This window comes from Marmota marmota, unplaced genomic scaffold, assembly GCF_001458135.2.
Source record: "Marmota marmota marmota unplaced genomic scaffold, marMar, whole genome shotgun sequence".
Classification (NCBI taxonomy): Eukaryota; Metazoa; Chordata; class Mammalia; order Rodentia; family Sciuridae; genus Marmota; species Marmota marmota.
In genome coordinates this window covers 2,865,604-2,892,408 of record NW_025999900.1, presented here as the reverse complement: position 1 = coordinate 2,892,408, position 26,805 = coordinate 2,865,604, and the positions used below count along the sequence as shown (strand labels likewise).

At 35.2% G+C, this 26,805-nt stretch overlaps 1 protein-coding gene across 3 annotated transcripts in view; it reads left to right on the top strand.

The window, feature by feature from the left end:
• Positions 1-26,805, top strand: part of Ppp2r5e (protein phosphatase 2 regulatory subunit B'epsilon) — a 149,684-nt gene that overhangs the window by 86,929 nt on the left and 35,950 nt on the right. For 2 of the 3 annotated variants that reach the window (XM_015489992.2, XM_048798465.1), the window contains exons 3-4: positions 15,014-15,115; positions 21,297-21,389. In XM_015489992.2, the coding sequence (XP_015345478.2) occupies positions 15,014-15,115; positions 21,297-21,389 (195 nt within the window). The remainder of the gene's footprint in view (positions 1-15,013; positions 15,116-21,296; positions 21,390-26,805) is intronic. The other variant, XM_048798466.1, reaches the window with a different exon arrangement.

Below are 26,805 nucleotides of genomic sequence, written 5' to 3'. Positions count from 1 at the left end.
CATTGTCATACATGTATTCTGTATAACGTTGAGGGTCTCCTTCCATCTTCTGTGCAATTCCCCTTCTCCCTCCCCTTCCCTCCCACCTCTCTTTGTGCTGCTCTTAATAACAAAGTGGGGAAACTGTTGTATCCTTACTGGGAAGGGTATGAGTAGTAGTTATTTGAGACACAGAATACTCAAAAAGCAGTGATGTTTAAAAGCACATTTAAAATGTAAGCTAACAGGGACTGTGGGCAGTCCCTATCCCTGAGAGCCCTCTCTTAGTTTCCTTCAGAGGAATTTTAATTTCAGAGGAATTAACCTGCTCTCTAAGATGAAACTAACACACGTCAACTGTCCTCCCTTGGAGTGGTATGTCTTCCCCAATTTATTATGAGCAGTAAATTTTGAAGGAGGCTGTTAATTTATAGACAGACTCTGTAGTCACATATAGGTCAGGTGCATTTTAATTACTCACCAATAAGTTCAGGGCTTTTTGTTTTACTAATGAGAAGTTACAGAGACAGTCATACCAACCCCTGAGTAAGAGACAGTGACAGTTTTGACAGTATTTCCTGTTTATTTTTAGTGATTTCAAATAAGAACACATACCCAGTAGCCAGAATTATACATTAGGAGCTTCATGTGTTTTGTGTATGCTTTTTTAAAGTCAAAATTCAAGACCTTTAATTTTTCGTGGAGTATTAGCTGATTTTTGAACTGTGAATTGTTCAAAACTGCCATTCAGAATTTGTGTTCTCATAAAAGCCCTGTGTTGTTATTGTTTTATCACCTTGTGCACTTTATAAATCACTTTCTTCACCAGATTTAGTAATTTTCTGGGATTTAGGATCCATAGTACACAGATTGTAATGTGCAGTAAAACCCTAGAATCGTAATGCTAGTGAGTATGGGAGAAACCAGTGTGTGACTAACATGAGGCCCCTGTGCTGTATTTACACAGTAAGCACTATGACTGTTGCAGTGTTTATATCTCTTATTTTTGGATTCTAAGATTTAATATCAACAGTCTTCACTTTTGGATCCACTGCTACATTTCCAGTTTTGGAGAGAGTGCAATATAATTGTTTCTGTGTGAAATGTCATTTTCCTGTGATAGTTTTGTATGGGGAATAACAGACTCTAGAAAGTTAATGTAACATTATGGTCATCATTTCATCAGAAGAAAAGATGTCTGAGCAATGTTTAATCTTGAAATAGAAGTCTACCGGAATAGAGGATTTTTAGTTGGAATTTGGGAGTAATGAGGTGGAGAGGCAGGGATGGGTCTAGGTTAGAGAGAGTTGGGCAAGCCAAATAGAGAAAGTTAGACATAATCTTGTCAATAGTGAGCAGAAAGTTATAAGAGGTTTTGAATAGACGTGGAATACAAATAATATTCTTACTTTTCATTTGTTAGCTCCTATAAGAAAACTTTTGCTCCTTTAAGGAGGATAAGAATGGCATTTTTTAAAAAAATATTTTTTAGTTGTAGTTGGACACTATGCCTTTATTTCATTTATTTTTATGTGCTGCTGAGGATCAAATCCAAGGCCTTGCACATGCTAGGTGAGCGCTGTACCACTGAGTCACAACCCCAGTCCAAGACTGGCATTTTAACCCAAGATGATGGATAGTTGAGGTCTCTTGTCATCACCTTGTCAGGAAGATGAAATGGAAAAGAAAATGTAAAGAAACTCTCCTCCTATATTTATTTCCCCAGGATCATCAAAGAAAAGAAAGAAAAATCACCGATGGTTCATTATTTAAAGTCAATTACTGTTCACATTTTGGCCAATTCTTTCCATTTTTTTTTTTTGTTTTTTTAGAGAGAGAGAGAGAGAGAGAGAGAGAGAGAATTTTAATATTTATTTATTTTTTTTAGTTTTTCGGCAGACACAACATTTGTTTGTATGTGGTGCTGAGGATCGAACCCGGGCCGCACGCATGCCAGGCGAGTGCGCTACCGCTTGAGCCACATCCCCAGCGCTCTTTCCATTTTTTAAAATGAGTTTTCCCTTTATTATTATTATTATTATTTAAATTAAATATATTTAATATACAATAAAGGTGTGTGTGTGTGTGTGTGTGTTTTGGTACTGGGTATTGAACCCAGGGAGCCCAACCACTGAGCCACATCCCTAGCCCTTTTTTATATTTTATTTAGAGACAGGACCTCACTGAGTTAGTTGCTTAGGACCTCAGCCTTTGGGCTGCTGGGTTACAGGCATGAGCCACCATGCCCAGCTGTAATAAAGTTTTAAGAATGGGTCCTTGGTGGTGAATGTTTGATGAGTTTAATAATTGAATTCACTCATAATATGCATTACCTCAGTGAGATCTAGAATATTGCCATCACCACAGAAAATTTGCTTATACCCTTTTCCTGTTTTTCCTAATATTAATATAAATTTAATTTAGATTCTTTAAAAAAATTTCTGTAGCATTATGATATAAACATGCTTTCATGTAATTAAATATTTTTTAAAAAATATTCTGTGGCTGCCATTATTATTTTTTTTAAAGATCTTTTTTGATATGGACACAATGTTTTTATTTATTTTCATGTGGTGCTGAGGATCGAACCCAGTGCCTCACATGTGCAAGGCAAGCGCTCTGCCGCTGAGCTACAATCCCAGCCCCAATGGCTGCCATTATTTATCATTGTTTACTTAACTATTTTTCTATTTTGGGATATTTAAACAATCTTCAGATTCCCACTATGAGAAGTAATAGCACCATAAACATCAATCATTTTTAAGCAATCATACAACTTATTGAGAAATTGTTTGTAGTAGGAAAAGGAAAAGAAGAGTTAAAGACACCTCCAAAGGTTTACAAGAATAGTGACCCATCAGAAGAACGAGAAGGTGGGAATTCTCCTTTAGGAATTAGTGGAGGTCAGTGGGGAGAAATTGGTTTTAACCAGACCAAAGTTGAGGTGGTAGTGAGATGTCATTGCTGCTCTGTGTGGTAATTTGAAATAAAGGACTTTAGGAATTTAAATATCCATGTGTTCTGGAAACAGGCCATAGTGGAAAAGTTGATAGAAAACTGAGTATTGAGAAAAGAGCAGTTTACCAAGGATTGAACCTTGCTCTACTTAAGAGTTTTAGTGCTGATTTTTTTTTTTTTGTGTGTGTGTGTGTGTATTTGTTCATTGGATAAAATGATGACTTGGAGGCATTCATTTGAATTCTGTACTCAATACCCTGAGATCCTGAATCTACTTTAATACCTATACTTACTACTAATGTGGTTGATACTAATTCTGAGAAAGAAAGCTGATGTGGATTTCTTGTTTTGCCTTGGCTAAAATGAGAGTAGCTGCCATTTGAGTTTCTTGCTATTCTGCTAGACTTATTCCACTAAAAAGGGATTGACATACTTGTGTAAGGAAATGAAATTACTTCAATTAGCAGAAGTTACTGGAGAATGGAAGAAATAATTTAATAGGAAATAATTATTAAATTTTGAGTAAATAGTGGATTGAATAGATGTACGTGTTTACTTTAACTCTTTGATATCTCATCAAATTATTGAAAAGATGTAAAACCCTTAAGAAAAAGCAAAATGGAGAGATCTCAGAATAAAACATTTTGTTAACAAGCAAATGGACTGTGGTCACTACCTTAAATGATCAGAGAAAGCTGAATCTGAAGCAGCAGCAGGGGAAATCTGGAAATAAGGCAAGTCATACCACCTGACTCTAAGGTGGTATGCAGAAATGCACCTCTCAAATAAAAAGTGCATAGGGATGAAAACAGGTGATGTGGTGGAGAGTTTGTATAAGTGGCCAGAACTGCTGATCCCACCCTACTCTTAATAAACGAAGTTGCAAGGTGACTGTTCCTTCCAAATCTGTGTAAAAGACCGCAGGCTTACTCTCTGGAGAAGTTAAACCGGGAAGAATCTGGACTTGGGACATTAGGCACAACTGAGAACAATGGGTATTTTTCTGAATGTGGAGAGCTACTTTGTGATGATATTTTCACCGTTTTCCCCACTAAGCTCACAGATTGTGGATGAGTCAGGAGATAGATGATTCTTCTTTGAAGGACCCAAAATGCCCAGGAGCAAAGACCTAAAGACACTTGTTAAAAGGGAGTTCTTAGGGTGATGGTGGTCAGGAATTAGCTCAATTAATCTTACTACAGGTAAGCCCACCAGTCTCCTACAGAGCCCTCATCTTAAATATCATTGTATTTGGCACTGAGGTTAAGAGCACAGAGTTTGGAGTTTTGAGTCCTCTTTCCTGACACTATTGTGATGTTAATTCAATTAATTAGTTTTATCTGATTTTGAACTATATATAAAGTGAATTAAACAATATGTTTTATTTTTAAGGGCAGTGTAGTTATACATAACAGTAGGGTTCATTTGGACATATTCTTAGATGCATATAACATAGTTTTTTCCATTTCAATTCCCACTGCTACTGCTTTCACTTTATTCTACCCTCCCTTGATCCCCTTCCTCTGTGATATATTTTTTGAGGGTATCTGCTTTCTTTCATTCAACATTATATGTATGAAATACATCCTGTTTGTTATATTGCTGTAGCTTATTTCTGTTTTATTATATGCATGTATTATAGTTTATGTATTTCTTTTCACTGTTCAGTGAACACCTACGTTGTTTTCAGTTGTGGGCTGTTATGAATACTGCTTCTGTGGACTTTCTTAAGGAGAGTCGACATTAATGGTGGCTGAACATGAAGGGGAACCCAACAATGTCTTCTTTACATTGGAATCCTCCCTCACCTTTTCCTGCCTTGGGGCATCTCTGACATCTGATGAGCATGCCACAGGTCAAGGAGGGAGGAACAGAAGAATGTCCTTTTCTTCGCTCACTTTCTCCCTTTTGTCCTTTTACAGTGAAATGTTGACATTGCTTAAAACGGCTTTGTGTTTACATTTGATCTGTATTCAAGTTCTATTGATTCTCTATTCTTGCTCTCTGAGGACAGATTACTTTTTTTTTTCTTTTTCTTCTTCCCAGTTGACAGTTCTCTCATTCTTCTGAATGAAATCCAGCATCTAAAGGGATCGAATTATTTGCAGAAACAATCAGTACATGTAAAATCCAGTTGTACCAATTCATCACAACAATTATCAACTGAAGGCTCCTGTTACCAATAGCAGCAGTAACAGTGAAAACAGATTTGTTTTCTTTGTTTGGTCTGTGTGAATCTACACACTGTCGTAACCAAATGTGATAAAAAAGAAATACTTAATAAAGGAAAAACAGGTTAAAATGACATATTCTAGCTGGGTGTGGTGGCACATGCCTATAATCCCAGTGGCACAAGAGGCTGAGGCAGGAGTTCAAAGCCAATCTCAGCAATGGTGAGGCACTAAGCAACTCAGTAAGACCCTGTCTCTAAATAAAATATAAAACAGGGCTGGGGATGTGGCTCAGTGCCTGAGTGCTCCTGAGTTCAATCCCTGGTAGCCCTCCCCCAACCCCTAACCCCCCACCAAAATGATATATTCTTTGCAAGTTAGGAAAATAGTACATGCCAAAAATTGAATATTAATATTCAATATTGTTTTTGAATATGGGCTATGTTACTTAAAAATTCTAGTTGGGCAATATGGATTTTTAAAAAAAATTTTAAAAAGTTTTCTTTTTATTCAATTGCCTGTTAAGCTTCTTTTTGTCATTTTTAGGAAGTTCTGCTTTGTTTTAGAAATCAAATAAATAGTCACTATATCCTAGTAAGCCAGCTAATCCAGAATTAAAGTATAACTATGCATGTGTAACACTAACATTGTAATCATTCACTAGAAATCTTTTAAATCTTCTTTTATATTTTCAGATGTCATAAAACAAATCTTACAGCTGTCAAAAATGCATGTTTCCTAGCCCCACACAAACCATGCACTGTGTATTTGGTTCAGTAAGTTTTGTCTCAAAGGTATGGAGCTTTGTTCACAAATGCATTTTTATGCTAAAAATGGGAACAACCTTGCTTTAGTGGCTTGACCACACCCAGGCACCACAGTGTTTGAAATAGTCAGTGTGCTGCTTCAGCATGCATTGTGATAAACAAGGACACAGTGGCGATTGTTTTGGCCCAGGGAATCACATTTAACTCAAGTGAACATGTATGGAATAATAACTTCTGTTAATTATTTTCTGAAAATTATGATTGTATTTATAATATTACATAAAAGTTATAATATTTAGTCTGTTAGATAATAAAGTTAGAACTGTAGTAGAGGGCCAAAGCCCAGGAAATAGCCAAATTGATTTGATTAAATTTTTGCTCCTTAGAATAGTGTGCTAAGGACATGCCATTATGCAAGAATAAAGTATTTTGATGCTTCCACAAGTTTAGGTTACTTTTAGATAGTTGTGATCATTCATATTGATAACAAGGTTTATAAAGAGAGTTTAGACTGAGCCTGAAATGGAAAACTACAGTAGATTTACTGTGATAATTAAAAGACATAGTTTGACTTTGGAAATTATTGATTGAATGAATTGGTCAGTAAATTAAAATAGGTGCTAATTGAAAACTTGATGTTTAGCCCACGACCAGCACCAGCTTTATGAATGAAGATTCGAAACGTGAGAAATCCCCAGGGAGTTTTGAATTGAAGAGACAAGACTCTAATTACTTTTAAACCAGCTCCAGGACAGCTCCTCCTAGCTCCAGCCTCCAACCACCTATTATGATAGCGAGGCTGCTGAAGAGGCTAGCAAGAGAGAGAGAACACGCCAGGGAGTGGACTTTTATTGGGGAACAAAAAATTCTGGGGAAAATCCCATCCAATGAAGATTAAGGGGGGCAGCATCCCAAGGTCAGGGGCAACGGTTGGGTCTTCGGGGTAGTGGCCAGACTCGCCTCCAGATTCGCTTCCACACCTGAGAAGGGTGGGGAAAGCTCTGGACACAAGATGTGCCTAAGCGCCTCTCGCCCAGCCAGGGAGGTAACTCAAATCAAGTGTGAGGATAGCCTCCCACATTGATGTTTTTGCCATTTGTTTCCTAATCAGATGTCATCTTAAAAGATACTTATCTCCATTTGATTGTAAGCCCCTTAAGCATAGCTACTGTGGAATCTTTCTACCTTTTTTTAATTTACCATAAATTATTTATCTATAATTAATTTAAAGAGATTGAGGGTTGGGTTTGAAAGTTACTGTTGGGGTCATTAAAAGTTCTGAAGCTTGGCAGTATGGAGATTCCTCAGAAAACTTGGAGTGGAACCACCATTTGACCCAGCTATCCCAATTCTCCGTTTATACCCAAAGGACTTAAAAATCAGCATACTACAGTAATGCAGCCACATCAATGTTTATAGCAGCTCAATTCACAATAGCTACACTCTGAAACCAACCTAGGTGTCCTTCAGTAGATGAATGGATAAAGAAAATTTGGTGTATACTCAATGGAATATTACTCAGCTTTAAAGAAGAGAGAAATTATGGCATTTACCAGTGCTAAGTGAAATAAGCCAGTCCCAAGAAACCAAAGGCCGAATGTTTTCTCTAATATGTGGATGCTAGTTCACAATAAGGTGGGGGGGGTCACTAGAGAAGAATAGCATTACCTTAGATTAGGTAGAGGAAGGAGAATGGAGGGGATGTGGGGATAGGAGAGATAATAGAATACATAGCCATTATAATTTATGTATATATGTGACTGCATGACCAATATGATTCTACAACATGTATACTCAGAAAAATGAGAAATTATATCCCATCTGTGTATGATATATCAAAGTGCATAAATGCATTCTACTGTCATGTATACCTAATTAAAAAATTAGTTAAAAAAATGCAAAAAAATTCTGAAGCATGGTGTTACCAAAAGCAACTTGGCATTATATGAATTTTGTTTATTATTTTTAACTTGGCAAATTTTGTTAGTTCTCATTTTTAGAGTTCAATATTTAATAGAAATCTTATTATTTGAAAAGCCTTATGTTCAGTTATCTAATTTAAGATTTAAGTCTTCCGCATATTGTTTGTTTCAGATGTAACTGTTTTTAAAGATTGGTATCCATGGTAAATGTTGATGAACTCCTATGAGATTGCCTGTTTTCTTTCAAAATCTAGTTTTAACAATATTTACTTAGATTTATTGTTAGTGTTAACATAAAATATTTGAGAATAAAGCATGGTAACTTAGCTTTAACATTGAATTTACTGAGTTTTCCCTGTGGTTGTAGATAAAATTATTTTGTTTTTTTTTTCAGTATACAATGGATTAGTGAATGAACAAGTTGGATGAAAAAACAGAGAGGGATATCACTGAAATTGTTACTTGAGTGAGGAGAAGTAATGGCACCTTTTAGTTTGCTTGAATGTTCTCTGTTTAACATCATTCCTATAATTCTTTTTTGTTAGAAAATTTATTTTTTAGGTGTAATCTTAAGAAAATTCATTTTATGATTCTGTTGTCATTTCTTTTGCTTTTATAATTGATAAGTTTGTTATGTAATTGTTTGAAATTATAATTTCATAGATAAAGGGGGGGATGTTTTGGGGGTCAACAAGTTTTACCTGTTTTTATCCAAGACAGACAATGAATGCCCAGTCATCTAGAAAATATACTATAAAGCACAAAGATGATGATTTTAGTCTGATTTGTTATTCTGTGGTACAAGGGGCAAAGGGTCCCTCAATCAATTATATTACATGCGTGCTTTAGCAATATGTCAGCAGACATGTTAGCAGATTGCCTGCTAAAAGATATATAACTAAAGGAAATTTAGAGTATTTATTAAGTTTTAAAAAGTTTCAGTATATTTTGTCCTTCCTTTTTGTTTTGTTTGGTATTAGTCTTGGCAGATATTTGGTGAGTAGCTACTAGATAATTGTCACACCATTTTCTTATAATGTGTTAGATCTTTGCTAGTTATTTTCTCTACACAACAATAGTAATAACAAAATGCCTACTAAAGTCATGGTGTAAAATTTGTAGTTTCAATGGAGATAAAGGGGTTGTGGACAGTGAATTATTTTTTTCTGTAGTAATTTTAAATAACTGGACATTTAGCAGTTGTATTTTGCTGTTACAGGTACAAAAGTTTTACCTTATTTAGTCAAAAGTTGATCAAAATATGCCTAAACACTTCTTCCTTTTTTGTTTACTAGGCCATAAACTTGGAAACTCCACGCCATTTCACCTTTTGGCCAAATCTTTGAGATTTATGTTTTTGCACCACAGTTAACAGTTGAGAGCAGTAAACTTAAAATACTGGAATAATAACAGAGAGCCAGGCTTTTAGAGCAAAGAGCCATTTGGTTTTATCCCTTGCCTGTAGTACTTAATTTAATATCTACTTAATATTAAGAAGTTCTTAATATTAGTGTAATTTTAGGGTTGCCAGATTTAGCAAATAAAAATTCAGGGCACCTAGTTAAATTTTGATTTCAGGTAGTGAAAACATTTTTTAGTATAAGACTGTCCCAAATAGTTCATGGAACAGACTTAAAAATTATTTGTTGTTTATCTGAAATTGAGATTTAACTGATGTTGTGAATTTTATATGGCAACACTAGTTATTTCTATGTATTGTATATGAGGTGCCAAGTGTTGAGAGATGAATAAGGAGCCCTTTAGGGGCTTAAAAATCTAATTGGGGGAGACTAGAAGAAGGTATGCAAAGAAGAGCAATACCAGAGTTGGAGACCTTGCAGTAATGAAGGTGTTTGACAAACACAGTGATGCAGTTTCTTGTTAATGCCGAGATGGGTTATCAGGTAGGTAAACAGTGCCTGTAGGTACTTTTGAGTGGAACCTGGAGACCAAAAACCCAAGGAGCGGATGGAACAGGAGAGAAGAGAAAATGTGAATATAATAGAAATGATAAAAAGAAGTGGGGGAAGTCAGAGAAAAAGGAGAGAAATAGAGAAGCTAAGGTTCAACCATGGTTGCCCGGGCCAGGCTGGGGTGGATTTGGTGTTTCAGAAAAGGAACCCTGAGATTCTTCCTGCCTGCTCTGCTGTCTTGCAGAACTCAAATCTTTTTGCACCTCTGTTTCCTGTTTGTAAGGAAAAGGAGTGGATGAGAGTCTCAAACATGACCTGATTCTAGAAAGTTGGCAGCTGAGTTCCTAATCTTAGGATTTCTACCTTTGAAGAAGTGTTTTCCAGGTTTTAACACTTGTTCCTCCCATACTCTTCAGCCTTGCCTTCTGTCCTTATAGTCACTTTTTGGAGGTCAAGCCAATACCTTTAAGCCTTTAGTTTGGTTCCAATGTATGGTGTTTACTTTATCTTTGGGATGAAAATAAACTGGACTTTCTCAAAGACATTTCTTAAATTGTCTTTGTACTAAAACCAACATAAATTAAAATAAAAGAGTTGAAAATAAATCCTAATGTTTTTTCTTTTGTTCATTTTTGATAACTTGTTCCTGAATAACATAAAAAGCTTAGGAATAGAGTCTAATATATTTTGATATATTATGGAGGCAGTTTCCAACTTTGGAAATAACCTTAATGCATTTCAGTCTTGCCACATAGACTCTACAAAACTTCTGTGTGCTGGGGAGGGATGGCAGCGGTTTCTTGTGGTTATGATACATTTGCATAAACATGCAGCTACCATTACCTATTTAATGATTTGTTCAACCCTGGACTTTAAATAATAAATGGCTGTGGGTGATAAAGGACAATTTTAATGGGACTAAGTCTCCTGTTTGAGACAGTGGGTTTTAACCTGTTTTAGATACTGGAATTGTTTTGTAAATCTGAAAAGGCATTGGTCCTGTCTGCAAATAGGAAGCACATACAAGCTGTTGTAGATGCAGGAGGGGATTTCGAGACAATTCCACATACCTCCCACACCAGCTGCCTGTTCATGTATGGATGACTTGGTTTTAAGTTTGTGATTTTGGAGCTCAACTATACAGTGTCCATACTTTCAGTCCTTAAGCCATTCATTCATGAGCTTTTAAGTTCTAAGGCATAGTAGAATCTGGTTTTTAGCTCTTTATGGATGATAGTCTTGTATAACAAATTTAAGAGTCTGTTTTCATCATGAAATGAGAAGTGTGATTCATGTGTTAAGTTTCTAGCTTACACTTTTTTTTAAAATACATTTTTTAGTTGTACATAGACACCGTACCTTCATTTATTTTTATGTGGTGCTCAGGATTGAACTCAGTGCTTCACACCTGGGGGCAAGTGCTCTACCACTAAGCCATAACCCCAGCCCTCTAACTTACACTTTTTAAAAATTTTGGTGGTGCTGGGAATTGAACCCAGGGCCTCATGCTGCTCGGCAAGCACTGTACCACTGAACTACATCCCCAACCCTAACTTACACTGTTTAAAGATTTAGAATTTATTTGGTGTGTCCCAAGAGGAAATACAGCAACTATCTAGTTTATCATCCAAATTTCTTTTACTTCAATACAACTTTTAATTGACCTTTACATTTTTTATAGTCACACAGCTTTCAGTTGTCTTTCCACCTAAATCTTTTTATTATAAACTTTTTTTGTGCTTCCATATTGCTATAATCTTTAATGCTGCACCATAATTCACTAAGTTGATGTATGTGTGTGATGCAGGATTAAAAGGTTATTCCAATTTTATGTTTTATGTTGTAATTTTATGTTGCAAATGACAACTTTAAGTAGCTTTTTCAGTCTTGTTTTAGATTAGTTTCTTAGGGTGGATTCTCAAGGATGGAAGTAATGACTCATTTATTTCATGGCATTTTCTGAAGCACCTACCATGATGTCCCAGGCTGGACCAAAGGTTTGGCCATTTACTTGATACTTGATATGCTTTGTTATTCTTTCCCATTGGTAAAGAGGTCTTCTTCACCAGTGTAGTCAGCTCCGAATTGTCTCACCTGGTTAATGTTTACAAATAGATATAGTAAAGCATGGCAGGGAAGTTCCAGCTAAAGAAATAGCTGTGTGTCTCTATACCTACTGTTAAAATTATTTACACAACCTGGTCTCCTTTTGATGTGGTAGCTGAGAGATGAAACTTTGATCAAATCAGACTGTACAGACTTAACATACCCTTATAATTAACCTAGATTTATTAAAATCATCTAGAAAACTTTAAGTTGAAATTTAAAGTTTAAAGCAAAATCACAATACATAATTTGATTAATATATATGAAATTTTATTTTATGAATATTTGTTGAATGCCAAGTATAAGGAAAAAAAATGTGTTGCATATTCTTGGTCAGTTCTTCATGAGTAAGAAGAGATGGATAAGTAAACAAGTAGTTGCTGCCACCCATGCTGAGCACTGTCACTGTGTTTGTATGTCCAAGGGTACTTTCTTGGTCTTTTACCCAGATTTTTCACTATAGAAAAGTTTCCCCCCCCTTCCATGGTTTACTATCATGCATTGGAAAAAGAAAATTAAAAAAAAAAATTGTTAAAGAGTACAGTACATCTAAATTACTTGGGATGAAAACTCAGTTTTTGAAATACATGTATAGTTTAATGAGGATTCAAAATTGACTGGTTGAAGGAAGTTGTAGGTGGATAGTTATGTGCTATGTCACTGGTTTCTTCACAAACGTAATTTCTAATAATTATTAGAAGGGGCAAAAATAATACAACTGAGCATACTTGCTTCATTAGCCATAGCAAGAACGTAATTTAAGATGATCCCCTTTTTTTTCTGTCTTTCAAACTAAAGAGCAAAAACATGTGTCTCCTTATTCACTCTGGGAATCCTGAAAATCTAGGTCCCCAAGTAATTCTGCAGGTTGTTGATTGTAACCTGGGAGCTTAACAGGGGTGCATTGTTTTCTTGGTGTTGAATTGGGGATGTTGGTAGTACATATTTTACAGGGCTATCAAATCCAGTAGCTACTGCTCTGTGTTCACCTTAGCCTCAGAAGCACTGGTTGCTGTTTTCTTCTTCTTAAAACATTTTCTCTCAGCTCTGGAGACCCCCAAACTCTGGTGCTTCTCCCCCTGCTCCTTTTCATTTGTTGTTCTTGGCTCTCCTTCTACCGCATTTCTAATTATAGGGTGCTTAAGGGCCCTTTCCTTTCTGTTCCTTTCTTTGTCTGTTCCCTGTGGCTTTAGATATTGTCTATATGCTGGTGAGTCTTTATGTGCCTCCATTCCTGACCTGTCTAGTTCAGAAGTCCAGATTCATTTGTATGGTTGTCTACTAGATATTGCTGCTTTAATACATCCTTAGATGAAACCTCTGGATCTTTCCATCAAAACAAGCAAGCAAAGAAGGAAACCTTTTGCCTTTCCTAGTTCTCTCCACTTTGGGTAAATAGCCTTGAAACCATGACTCATCCTTCATTCTTTTCTTTCCTTCACTTTATGCATCTAAGCCTGTAGCAGCTATTACCTCCAGAAATCTATATCATGTTTCCTCTGCTGCTGTCCTATTCTAAGCCAACATTATCTCTTGTCACGGCAACAGCCAGCTTGTCACCTTCTTGGTCATTCTATAAATAGCTACTGGAGTGATTTTTTTTTTTTAAAGCGAAAATCAGATGATGTCATTTATCTATTTTAAGATCTCCACTATTTTCCCATAGCATGTAAAATACAATCTCATTTTTGGAGCTTACACATCTGAGTTTAGTTTCCATAACTAGGAAATGGAGGCATTGTGACTTTAACTAGAATATAATTATCACAAGGGGCATGGATTTATTTATTTATTTTTAGTACCAGGGATTGAACCTAGGGACATTTAACCAGTAAGCCATAGCCCCAATCCCACTTAAAAAAAAAAAATTTTTTTTAAACTTTTTTTTGGTGGTGGTGGTGGATGTACCAGGGATTGAACTCAGGGGCACTTGACCACTGAGCCACATCCCCAGCCCAATTTGGTATTTTATTTAAAAATAGAGTCTCACTGAATTGCTCAGCGCCTCGCTTTTGCTGAGGCTGGCCTTGAACTCATGATCCTCCTGTTTCAGCCTCCTGAGCAGCTGGGATTACAGATGTGGGCCATTACACCCGGACAGGCATGAATTTTTTTTGTCTGCTTCTTTCATGATCATTTTTCTTGTGCCGAGAACAGTGTGTACACATAATGGACACTTAATAAATGCTTATTGGGGTGAATAAATACATTCTACTTATATGGAGCCCCCAGAACTTTTCTTCTTTTCTCTTTCAAAGTATTGTATTATAGCTCAGCATATCTGCATAACTTAGAAAATCCATGGAAGACTTCCAGTGCAATGTCTCTTTTTCTTTCACCTTCTATACATATTTCCCCTAACCCCATGGTTTATTTATCAGATCAGAAGATATTTGGGTCATTGGGAGAAGATAGGTTAGTACATAGGATACAAAATAACATGGAAATTAAATAAGCTTTTAACTTTAGAAATACAGTTGTAGTAGATATGATAAATTTTTACTCTTTATCACCCTGTTTCAACAGTCATCAATATACGGCTGTTCTTTGAACAACTAGCATATAATTTGGACATTGCCTATGGCTAAAGAATGTCTAGTTTTATAGAAGTTTATAGCATAGATCTACTTTATCCTGGGCATCATTATTATTTTGGTAAACCAATCGAGGATAAATTAGGTATGATTTTAAGGATATTAGAAATGTCCTGAAATACCTTTTATGATTTGTGTGTCTGTGTGTGCACGTGTGTGTGCATGAGTGCATGCATGTGTATATGTGAATGCCTGAAATTTGATCATTAGCTCAACTATAAATTTGTAAATTGTGAATAAGGCAGAGAAGGAAAGTACTTGTAGCCCATCAACAGTTATTTATATCTTACTGTAATGATGTTAATTAGAAGCATGCTTGATTGCTAAGTAACCAAGAATAGGCTTTGATGGGAAGTCTAGAATCACAGGGACCTGGGATGGGAATTGCTAACTAAGGACAAGTAATATTGTTCAAGAGGGTAGGAAGGTGCTGTACTGAACTTTGCCTTTGAGGCATTTTTAGCTTCAAAACCTGTGGAACGAAATCCCTACTCCAGTTTGGTGGTGCTCCTACACCTTGTCATCTGGGTTTCCTTTGGCTGGCCATGAGTAAATCTGCCCAGGAAGTGCTTCCAGCTAACTCTGATGCTTGTTTACTTTTAGGTATCTTGCAATATATTCAGAACTCTCCCTCCTAGTGACAGCAATGAATTTGATCCAGAAGAAGATGAACCTACCCTTGAGGCATCGTGGCCACATTTACAGGTACTTTGAATTATCCTGTGTTTCAAAGGAAAGATCCATTAACTCGTTCATTGATTCGAATGGAAATTCCTTGAAGGCCTTTGTTCACCAAGAAGTTAAATTAGAATATATTGATGAGAAAACTGAAGAATGCTTTTTGTTTCCCACTCTTCATAATTAGGATATAAACATAATAAAATAATTTTATTGCAGTGCTTTCGTGTGGGCTTCCCCACGTTTAGAGCTTATTTGTGATCCTACACACTGGAATTTTAAAAATGCACAGAACTGTTTTTACATTAATAATAGTTGTATGCGATTAGTTCACAGAGTACATGTATCATTTTTAGCAGTTAATACCCTGGGGAGTTTGTATGTTTTGTCTTTGTGATAACCACAAATGTGTTTCTTTAGTCCAGAAGGGCAAATCCCAACTGCAATCACTATTTCTTCCCCAGGTTGTAAGAAGGAGAAATAGCAGAGTGAAAACATGGCCTGTTTTGTTCTGGTGCACTGAGAAGGCCAAGTTGCCCAATCATAATCTTAGGCCAGGATGGGTTAGGGGTATCACTATACCTATTTTTCTAGCACCAGCCCCATCTGTATTGTATACCTGGTCATTTTCCAGCTTGTCCTTTCTCTGCTGCATTCTCTCAAGGCCATAATTTCTCAAGAGAATAGAATAAGGAGATTTGAATGTATCAAGCCCCAAAGTCATGTTTCTGTCTATCAAAAAGTCTACAGTGGCTGGGGAGACAAATGGCCAGGAGGAACAATATGGAGAGAAGGAGTAGAACCCTGTACATCTCCACCCCTAGGCAGAATTCTCTGCTGCTTTGTAGAAGTGTGCTGATGGTTACTAGTTGACATTTTGGAGAGCTGAGGACTGTGTAGCAGAGAGATGAAGCTTAGATCTAGACATGCTTTGAATTTACATTTTTCCCCACTTGAGAATTTTTTACATAAATTTACAACTTGGGCCTGTCCTGCTTTGGCAGCTCCTGGTTGCTACAGGTACGTATGTATGCTCTTTCTCCTAATTACATAAGAGCTTTCTGAGCTGTTTTTTACTTAGGCATGTGATACGTATATGTTCCTATTACCAATGCCAAGATTGGTAGATAAATTAGTTAAGCCACTGTGGTCGTTCGATTAAAATTTTTTAAAAAAAATTATTTTATTTTATTTATTTGGCACTGAAGATTGAACCCAGGGATGCTTAACCACTGAGCTACAGCCCCAGCCCAAGTTTCTTAGGGCCTGGCTAAGTTGCTGAGGCTGCCTTTGAACCTTTGAACTTGTGATTCTTCTGCCTCATCCTCCTGAATTGCTGGAATTACAGGCATGTGCCACTGTGCCCGTCAATGTTTTATTTTTTTAAAAGATGCCAGACATACTATTTGTAGTCTAAGATATTTGTAAAATAATTTGTGCATTTCATAGGTATACCCCAGATTGTGACAAAACCCAAAACAAACTCTTGAATAGGTGGACTTCTTGTTCTGTTGTATTCTTACTGCTTGGCTCCAGTTCACTGAGTTGCAATTTAGTTTGAAAGTTTTAGGTTGGTTTTTTTTTTTTTTTTTTTTTTTTTAAAAGAAAATCTCCTTGAGGAAGGCCCACATCTTATGGTAGAAAATACACAGAGATCCTCAAAGCTTCAACTTACTGTTTTCTCTATATTCCAAAGAAGAGGTCACTCTTGCCATTTAGAAGAGCATTTTGAACACTTTAAATTGCCATCACATAGATATAAGTTTCTCCAAAAGTACAATAAAGTTGAATAACTCAGTATTTCAGATAATCCTTCCCTTAGTGAATGACTCTTATATAGGACCAAATTAATTTCTCAAGTTATTAAACTAAATTTGCCACCCAAAATTTTAGCCTACACTGGGAGTATTAATCATTAGTTCATCTGAAACCCTAAAACCAAAGCAACATTGAAAGATGGTGATAACAAACCATTTCAAATAGACTAGTTTCATCTGTTTTGACACCCTGTTCAAGCCTATAATCCATCAGGTCCCGTCTTTAGCTCAGGGGGAGGTATGACTGAGTAAGGCTGGATTAATTGAAGGAAATTTACTTTTAAAATTCACAAATTGTCCTTCATTCATAGTAAAGGTCAGGCCAGAAAGCGCACTGTTACCTTCATTTATCTGTTGCTTTGTGGATATCTTTGTATAGGGTCCTGGCAAGTCTCAAGAGGCTGGTGTTTCCTTTGTATAGTCTTCCTGCACCGATTAGTCCCGTTTCCAGTTTCATTGAGAGGTGGTTTTAACTGAGAGAGAGCACTCATTGAAAATTTCAGAAATCTTTTTTTCTATGCACTATAGGTCATTTGTGTCATAGTCACCCATGACTAAATTTAATAGTTTACTTTTTAAAAAAATATCTATTTTCTAGTTACAGGTGGACATGATATCTTTATTTTTAATTTTTTTTTAAATGTGGTGCTGAGGATCAAACCCAGTGCCTCACACATGCCAGAGGAGCGCTCTACCTCTGAGCTACAACCCCAGCCCCAATAGTTTACTTTTTAATTGATCCAGTAGTCTCTTTTTTCTGACCAAAACATAGCATGATTTTAGATTTTTTTCACTTTTTCTTAACTTCATAATTAGTAATATGCTTCCTCTTCTGGACCATATTTTTTATAAGGAGGCACAGTAAAAATATCTAAGAATGGTAGTAGCTAACAACAAAATTACATTGAGATCTAATTATTGGGTGGTTGGCCAGGCTCATTGCCCAATGACTATTCCTGCATACCTCTTCTTTGTTTTAAATTTGTGGTCCATACAAAATTACTGATAATAAAAAAAATCATTGATCTTTGGAGATATTTTAAAATATACATAATATTAAATTCACAATTTTTTACTTCGTATATGTCAAGATGTTACTTGATTTCCTATCTGTATTGGTGTCTTTTAAACTCAGTTACCTTGGTTATTGTTTATGTGTTTTCTGAAATTAGGTCTGTTTTTCCAGCGGAGTACAATTTTGCAGGACTTCTGTTTGTAATTAAGAAATTGTAGTGCTTTATACTTGAGACTGAAAACATGGATGCTGAATTCTTGTTGTTTGGATTGCTTGGAGATTCCTCTTATGTGACCTTGAAAAGTAATTTATTTCCCGTAGTCTTTCCCTTTAGAAACTCAAGGGAGGTTTTTTTTTTTTTTTTTTTTTAATTTTTTAGTTGTATATGGACACAATACATTTATTTTGTTTATTTAGTTTTATGTGGTGCTGGAGATCGAGCCCAGGGCTCTACCACTGAGCTACAACCCCAGCCCCTCAAGGGAGATTTCTGATTCCAAGGTTTAATCTCTTTCTTAAGTGCACAACACATTTATTTATGCTTATTAATAAATGTGTCTGAAGTGTTTCCACGAAACTATTTTAAACTACAACTGCTTTCAAGGGACATGGGGGGAGAGCACACTCTGCCATCCCCTCTGGAAACCTTTGCTGGCTAGTTCAGGCCTGAAAGATGAGAATTTTTTTTTACTTTGTGAGAGTGAAGAGACATTCTGTTTGTAAAGTCAAGTCTGAAGGCACAAGGCTGCTGTAGAAAGCATTTAAATCAATGATAATCTGTGGATTCTTAGTGGGGCCTGAGACTTGATTTCCAGCGGACTTCAAGGTCAATACTGTGTTACTTGACCTTTTCACTGAGTTGACTATTCATTGTTATGTTTGTAGTATTTGTTGTAAAAGTAATGATGGTTAAGATTGTGGTTGCCTGATCAAGTAGTTATTGTTTTCCTTACTGCCACATATTTCTTGTTTTAAAAAAAAAGCTAATTTCATTTGAGAAAGTCCTTGAAGAAGTAGTAAAAATTGGTAATTTTATTAAATTTTAGCTCTTGAGCATAAACCCTTTGTTTATTTAGTTGTAGTTGGACACAATACCTTTATTTTATTTTTATGTGGTGCTGAGGATCGAACCCAGGGCCTTGCACATACTAGACGATGCTGAGCCACAACCCCAGCCCCTTAAAAACTTTTTGTATGATGAAGTTGAAATCTACATAAATCACATGGCTGAAGTTGGTGTGCTATCTTATGGGAAGACACTTGGATAATTTTTTGAGCTTCAGGCTGAACTACTGTTTTTTTCATGAAACATCATTTTTATTTGAAGGAGCAGCTAATAACAACAACAACTATGGTTATTAAGACGAGTGTATTTGATATATTCTCTAAAATAAGGAAACTAGTTGGCAACATTTATTTTCACTGATAGAATTAGAGCAGTCAAAGTAAAATTTAGAAATAGAATTTTAGAAAATTTGTATCTGTCTTATATGTCACTTTGAGTATTACCACTTCCCAAAGTTTAAAGACTGAAGCAAGGGGGATGTAATATGATTTCTTTCTTTCTTTCTTTTTTTTTTTTAAAAAGAATAAAATTTAATGAAATGTGAAAGCCTTTGAAAGGTCTGCCTAACTCTGGGAACTGATACTTTCCAGTTGGCAAATGAATGTTAGGAAGCTATACATGGATAAAGGGCCATTCAAAATGCAAGACAGAGGATTGGATTTTAGTGTAACAAAGTATGAAAAGTTCATTGATAGCATTTCAGATTCCATGTTGCAGCTAATTTTTAAGAAATGAAAATTTGTTGAGTTTTGGTGTAGTGTGGGGGGAAATATCCACAGTTTTATGAAAAGACTCAAAGATTCTCCGTTTTTCAACTTCTAGACTGTTTAAGGATTGATAGGATTTTTAAAAAACATACTTTTACCAAAAAAATACATCACAACAGAGTGAACACAGAAGCAGGTGAGAATGTGTCTTTTATTAAGCTAGCCATTAAAGAGATTTGCTAAAATATAAAATAATACTTCTTAATAACTTTTTTGGAAAATAGTATTGTTCATAAAAACATACTTAACATGTAATGCATTTTATTGTTTTAAAAATTAGTACTAAAATTGTCTTTTTCTAATTATATTTAAATATAAAGATGAATTATACACAATTTATACATATATCTCAAATAAAAGCTTTCAGGGGTCCTTGTTACTTATTACTAATGGTAAAGAGTAAGACTGATATATTTGCAAATGCTTTAGGCAATATGAGGGTAAATCTGTGTGTGTTATTCACTGTGCAGAAAGCTTTGTGTGTAATATCACGTTTAACCTTAGGGCTTATCACCTTCATTATGAAACTGAAGAAAAGTTTCAGAGAAAGTAACTTGCTTCGGATTACATAGTAAGGAATAGAGTAAGGCTTTTTTAGTTCAGTGTCTGCCTCTTTAAAGCTCTGGTTTTGATATATTGTTGTATAGTATACCAGCATCTAATAGAACTTTTAACATAGATTTGTTACTCAAAGAAAGATAATAAACTATAATTCTTCACTGTTTATCAAAACAGTTATTGGAGGTTTCTTCTTTGCAGCTGAGAATATTCTTATTCTTTATTTAAATGAGAATATTGGTTACACCACCATGTTAATTGGAGGAATGTAAATTGCCTTACATTCTTTGAAGGAAATTTAGCCATAAGTATCAAAAATTCTGAATGTTTGCATATTTTTTGACCTAGCATTTTCACTTTTAGAAATATTTTTACTTGTGAAATAATTGAAGAAGCACACCCTGATATATGTTCTATGATGTACATTGTGGCATGATTTGATAGAGAATTCAGAGACTACTTAAATGTCTAAGCATAGGAGATAGGTTAAATTAATTATGAATAATAGAATTATTTATTATAAATTATAATGATCTACTTAAATCTTCTAAGAATGATGGTTTAGATATTATTGATATAAATTGTTCATAGTGCATTGTTTAAATGGCAAAAGTAGTTTACCATACTATGTTAAGATATAGTAAATTGATGTGTTGTAGAAGGAGGTTTAAAATTAAAATAACAGTCTCTGAATGGTAAAATTAATGGAGAATTTTTATTTCCTTTTTTTGGCTTTGTTTCCTAATTTTTAACTTTGAAAAGTTTAAAACAAAAACAGAAGGAGCTGTGAGCCACAAACCAAACCAAACAAAAAACCTAGCTTGGCTCATTAATATCCACCCCTACCCCCAACCCCGTAATGTTTAAGGTGCTATCAGTTATCAGTTCTGGCATAACAGGCTAGCATTACAGTTTTTAATATTATTCCTATTGAATTATATTATTCTTAGTGAATTATAACTTGAAATTAATATGTTTGTTGCAGCTTGTATATGAATTTTTCATACGATTTTTGGAAAGCCAAGAATTTCAACCCAGCATTGCCAAAAAATACATAGATCAGAAATTTGTATTACAGGTAAGCAAATTCTTATAACTGTGTGTATTTGTTATTCAATTGTTAATACTTTGTCTCATTTTTTCTTGGATGTTTGTTAAAAAATAACTCACACTAGCATTATATTACCTCATAAACACACATACACACACATGTACACATAAATTTCTGTTACTGTCTATTTAAAGTAATAGGCACCTCACTTATTTGTGGTAGAAATAAATTACATTTTAAACAGCCTGAAATGCTGATGCCTGTAGTTTTCTTTTTAAAGTTTAATTATAAAGGAATTTCAAATATATAATCTTGGTGTGTGTGAATCTTAGGTAGCTTTAAAAACTTTGATTTCTGTAAGGATTCTTGAATAATTGTTGCATAGCTCTGTTAAAACTGAGTAGGAAAACTCAGACTGCAGAGCATAAGTAACCTTTAATAAATAATCAAAATGAGAGTTATTGGAGAGTTTTCACTGCCAGGAAATTGCTTAGCTTGACACTTTAAAATTTCCCACCAGGGTTAACTCTAACCTATTCTTTTGGAAATTCTCAGCGAATGTAGTTTTTCCCTGACTTCTCATTTTTTGTTTTATAATCATAGACTTTATCTTCCTTCTTATCTGGGACATGGAGTATTTTTGTGGCAATGAATTTTTAGAACCTTCTTGCTCCTCTTGTTGATATTCATCAATAGAAATGGACACTGGAAAGAGTAAATATCTCCTAGGGAGCCAATAAACTAACTTCAGATTAAAAACATCAATTTTGCAGAATAAATATATATATATATAAAATTTTTTTAAAATAATTTTTAAAAAATTTTATATGGTGCTGAGGATTGAACCCAGTGCCTCACGCCCATGAGGCAAGTGCTCTACCACTGAGCTACAATTCCAGCCCAGTTTGGCAGAATATTGATCTCCATTGCCATATGAGGCAAGATAAAGGCTGATACCTCATGATGACTTCATTTCCTTTTCTAATTAAATTAATAAATTTAGAATCAAGGATAGACAGGTGAGCCATAGCTGATATTTTGACTGCTTTTGACACTCAGAACATAGCAGAGTCAGTCATAGGGTTCATTCTAACAGAATGCCAGAGAGCCGAGAGCCACGAAGGCCTCTGTATGCCCTGGGTATGTGGCTCCGTAGAGTTAAACCCTAAGTTCAGATCTTAGCTCAGAACTAAAAAGGAGCTTTGGTGTCTTGCAGGGGAAGAGTGGTCAGGATAACTCATTAGCATCTGTATACTCATTCTAGGCAGATCATTGGACATTTGAGTATTTTGGCACAGCATTAATGAGTCATGGCTCACAACTTAACATGGAAGGCTTTGGATCTGGCCCATTGATTGTCAATATGTGTTCTCTATCATTGATTGCCAGTATGTGACTAAGTGCTTAGTTCTTTCAACCTTTTTTCATTTGTCAGATTTTGAAGTCTATAACATCTGGATGTCCATTTGTCTCATGTATGACATGTACCTTTGAACACAATGAATGGAACCTGGTCATGCCAGGACAGCTTAGATCTAGGTTTCCCATTCCCTTGTCTGCTTGTCTGGACTCAGTTTCCTCCCTCCCTCCCTTTCTTTCTTTCTTTTTCTTTTTTTAAACCAGGGATTGAACCCAGTGGCACTTAACCACTGAGCCACATCCCCATCCCTTTTAAAAATATTTTATTTAGAGACAGGGCCTTGCTAAATTGCCGAGGCTGGCTTTGAGTTTATGATCCTCCTGCCTTAGCCTCCCGAGCAACTGGGATTACAGGCGTCCATCATGCCTGGCTGACTCAGTTTCTTAAATGGAAAGTCTCATTAGCATTTCTTGCTTTGCATGACTTTGCCAACTTATGTTAAACTTGTGGTCCTAACTGACTTATAATTGACCTTTGCTGTAAAACTATTTTCTTGTTATTCAACTTTTTTTTTTTTTTTTAAAATCTAAGTATAGGACATGACATATTTCCATGGTATATCATTTCTTTCTAGTCTTTGGAGGTCTTTCTGTATCTTTATTTTGTCATCCACTTTATTTAGTCTTCTTTGTATCTTTACAACATCTTCTTTAAATATGCTAACCATTGGCCTCATCTAAGTCATAGATTAAAATTGTTAAACTACCCAAGGCTTATAGAAGCTTTGGACTTGTCTTTAGAAATGCCCTTACTTTAACATAGATTCACTAATCAGTAATCTTTGAATTCTTAAAGTAGTTAGAAATTTACTTCAGTATGTTATCATCTTTCCTGTGGTACTTAGTTTTGATCATAAGGAGAGCATTTTGTTAGATGCTATGGTAAAAGCCAGGAATTGTTGTTTATAGTGTTCCCCCTCATTTATGACTTTATCATAAAAAGGAATGCCATTCATGTGCTATGATGTGAACTCCCAGAGCTACTCCTATTTGATCATGCACTAAGTACTTGCAAACCATGGAATTGTCTGTCTATCCCAGAGTTTTGCCAGAGAGAAGAAATGAAGTACAAATACCATTTATATACTTTACAGTTTCAGTACCTTCTTCATTTTTTCCAACCTTTGCCTCCTTTATTTTCCTTCCACTTCCTTTCTTTACCCTTTAGTCTGCTGACAACTAATCCTGGAATCCAAACACCTTCTAAAAGTGAAGCCTCAATTCCCTATATGGTTCTGAGCTCCCTTCCTATATGGTTTGGTCCTGACTTGGGTCCTGCTGGGATCTTGGAGCTTGAGAGGTTATTGCTGACATTTCATTCTTTTACCCCCATCTTGCCCACATCCCTTCCTTCCTCTATATTATCTTAATTGCCTGTATATTGGCTACTCCTGCCCACTTCTGCGTTCCCAGTTCAGGTCTCTTTTTATGCCCTCACTTTTTCCTTGCTTGTTTCCATGCCACTTGGTCCTAGTGTGTTTTGTACCTGGTTCACTCCTGACATAGAAACACTCATAGTATTTATTTATTTTATTTTATATTATTTTTTGGGGGTGCAAATCCAGATGACATTTACCTTCTTCTTTTCTTGGGCAGATTTCTTATATTCTGTAGATTCTCAACAATCTCTAAAGGAGTTTGGTGATTTAAATTTAAAACTTCTTTACTAATATAATATAATCCAGCCATGAGATTTAAACTTATTTTATGTAGCATCTTGATATATTGTTTGTTTTTTTCCTGTCTCTTACCCCACCTGTCATTGAATACAAAAGTTAAAATAAGAATTTAGCTATTTTGTCATGATGTAGTAGAAAATTAGGAAGCTCTGGGTTTGATCTTGAATTCCCTATGTACTATAAGTATACTTTAGGAGGTGAGACTGTGAACTGTGGGGACAGAAGAAACTGCATTTAGGAGCTGGGGATTTGGCTCAGTGGTAGAGTGCTTGCCTAGTATGTGTGAGGCACGGGGTTCAATCCTCAGCCCCACATAAAAATAAATAAAAGTATTATGTCCATATAGAATTAATTTTTTTTTTTTTAAAAAGAGGCTACGTTTAAATCCACCCCCCCCCCCTTTTAAAATATCTACTTGCAGCAAGACTTTCAAGTATGTACACTTGATTACCAAACCTGAGTTTCCTCATTTGTGACGTGGGGGTGGCAGGGAAAAAAAAAATATAGGAGGCACTTCAAAGTTGACAACTATTAAGTCTTCTTAGTTCACTTGGCAGTGTGGCTACAAAAATGGGATCCCTAACTTTAGTCTTAAATAGAGTAAAAATCTTGGGCAGATTGTTGATGACTATTCTTGAGACCAACTGTATCCTTTTATAAAATGACGGTAAGAGTCACCTCTGTTATAAATCACAAATAAAATAAAATGAGATGACTTGTAAAAATGCTTTTTGGTATCCTGTATGGGCATTGTAGTTACTCATTAAATATTAGTTATTTTCATACTTGTCATATTATCTATCCACATTGACAGAATATCTTATTTTTCTTGCCAATATTAATTTAAAAATCTTCAGTTTTTGAAACCTTTTTTTCTTTTTTGGTGCAAAGGATTGAACCTGTGTCCTTGTGTATTCTAAGCATGTGCTTCACCACTAAGCTACATCCCCAGCCTTAAAACAAAATTAAGAAATCCATACAAACCTTACACTAAACTTTTGCAAAGCATGCTTGAATAAATGCACAAATGTAACATATTTCTAGATGGGAAAACTTGCCATCATAAAGTTGTCCATATAATCTCCAAGTTAATTATATATTTAGTGCAGTTCTAATTAAAATTCCAGTAGCTTTTTTATTTGAAATTTTTAGAGTTCATGAAATAAATTTTTGAGAAAGATGACTGATGGTAGGATACTTTACCTATTAGACAATAAAATAATTCATTTCTCAGCACTACAAAAAATAAATAAAACATACTGTGAAGTCACTTAATTAAAGCTGTGGTTTTTGAACAGAAAAATGGAGCATAATAGAAGCTTGGGTGGAAGAAGACTCTTTTGAGTATGCTCTAAAACCCATAAGAAGATGTACTAATAAATAATAGATGTTATATAGGCAGCAAATTGCTATAAGTTCTGAAGAGGAAACCTGGTAGTATTCTGTCAAAATTAAATTTTGACCCAGCAAGTCCCTGAGAAGTATTCAGTTGTGTGTACAAAAATAAACATAAATATACTGAATGTATTGTTTTTAATAATTATTATAAAATTGGAAACAATAATTCCTCAGCAGGAGTTAATTGAAAAAACCGGACATTCACACAGTGAAATATTCATCAATAAAAAGAATGTGATAGGGTTACACAGGGTTGTTTTTTCTTTTTAATATTTTATTTGTTTTAGTTACACATGACAGTAAAATGCACTTATATACTTTGACATATCATACATGGATGGGATATAATTTCTCATTTTTCTGAGTATACATATTGTAGAATCATATTGGTCATACAGTCATATATATATATATATATATATATATATATNGCTTAAGAATTGAAGGCATGCAGATATATTTGACAATCAGTATATGAGAAATATATAAAAACAGGAGGACTGGTTTAAAGTCTCTAGAAGGAGACACGAGCCCCCTGGATCTCTGTCCCATGCAGCATTACAAAGACCTCCATTTAAGTCTAGAAAGAATAAATGACCAAGTATCTACTCTTGGAGCTTCACACACTGCTAATGAAGCATTTACTGAAAATAACAAGATTAAATAAAACCCTGCATACTTAAGAGTAAGATCTTTTCCATCCTTCCCTAATTAGGCTCTCAATTTTGGATAAGGCAAGAAATCAAAAGATCTCTTTTTGGGGAAACTAATAGCCTGAAGAGGAAAGACGTTCAGATAAACCAACATCTGAAGGGTTCTCAGTAAAAAAGGTAAGATCCTTGCCAAATTATCCCATTGAAAGTCACCAGCTGCTAAGTGTCACACAAATATATACACCTGTGGGCACATGCATGCATGCGTGTACACACAAACACACATACAGGTTC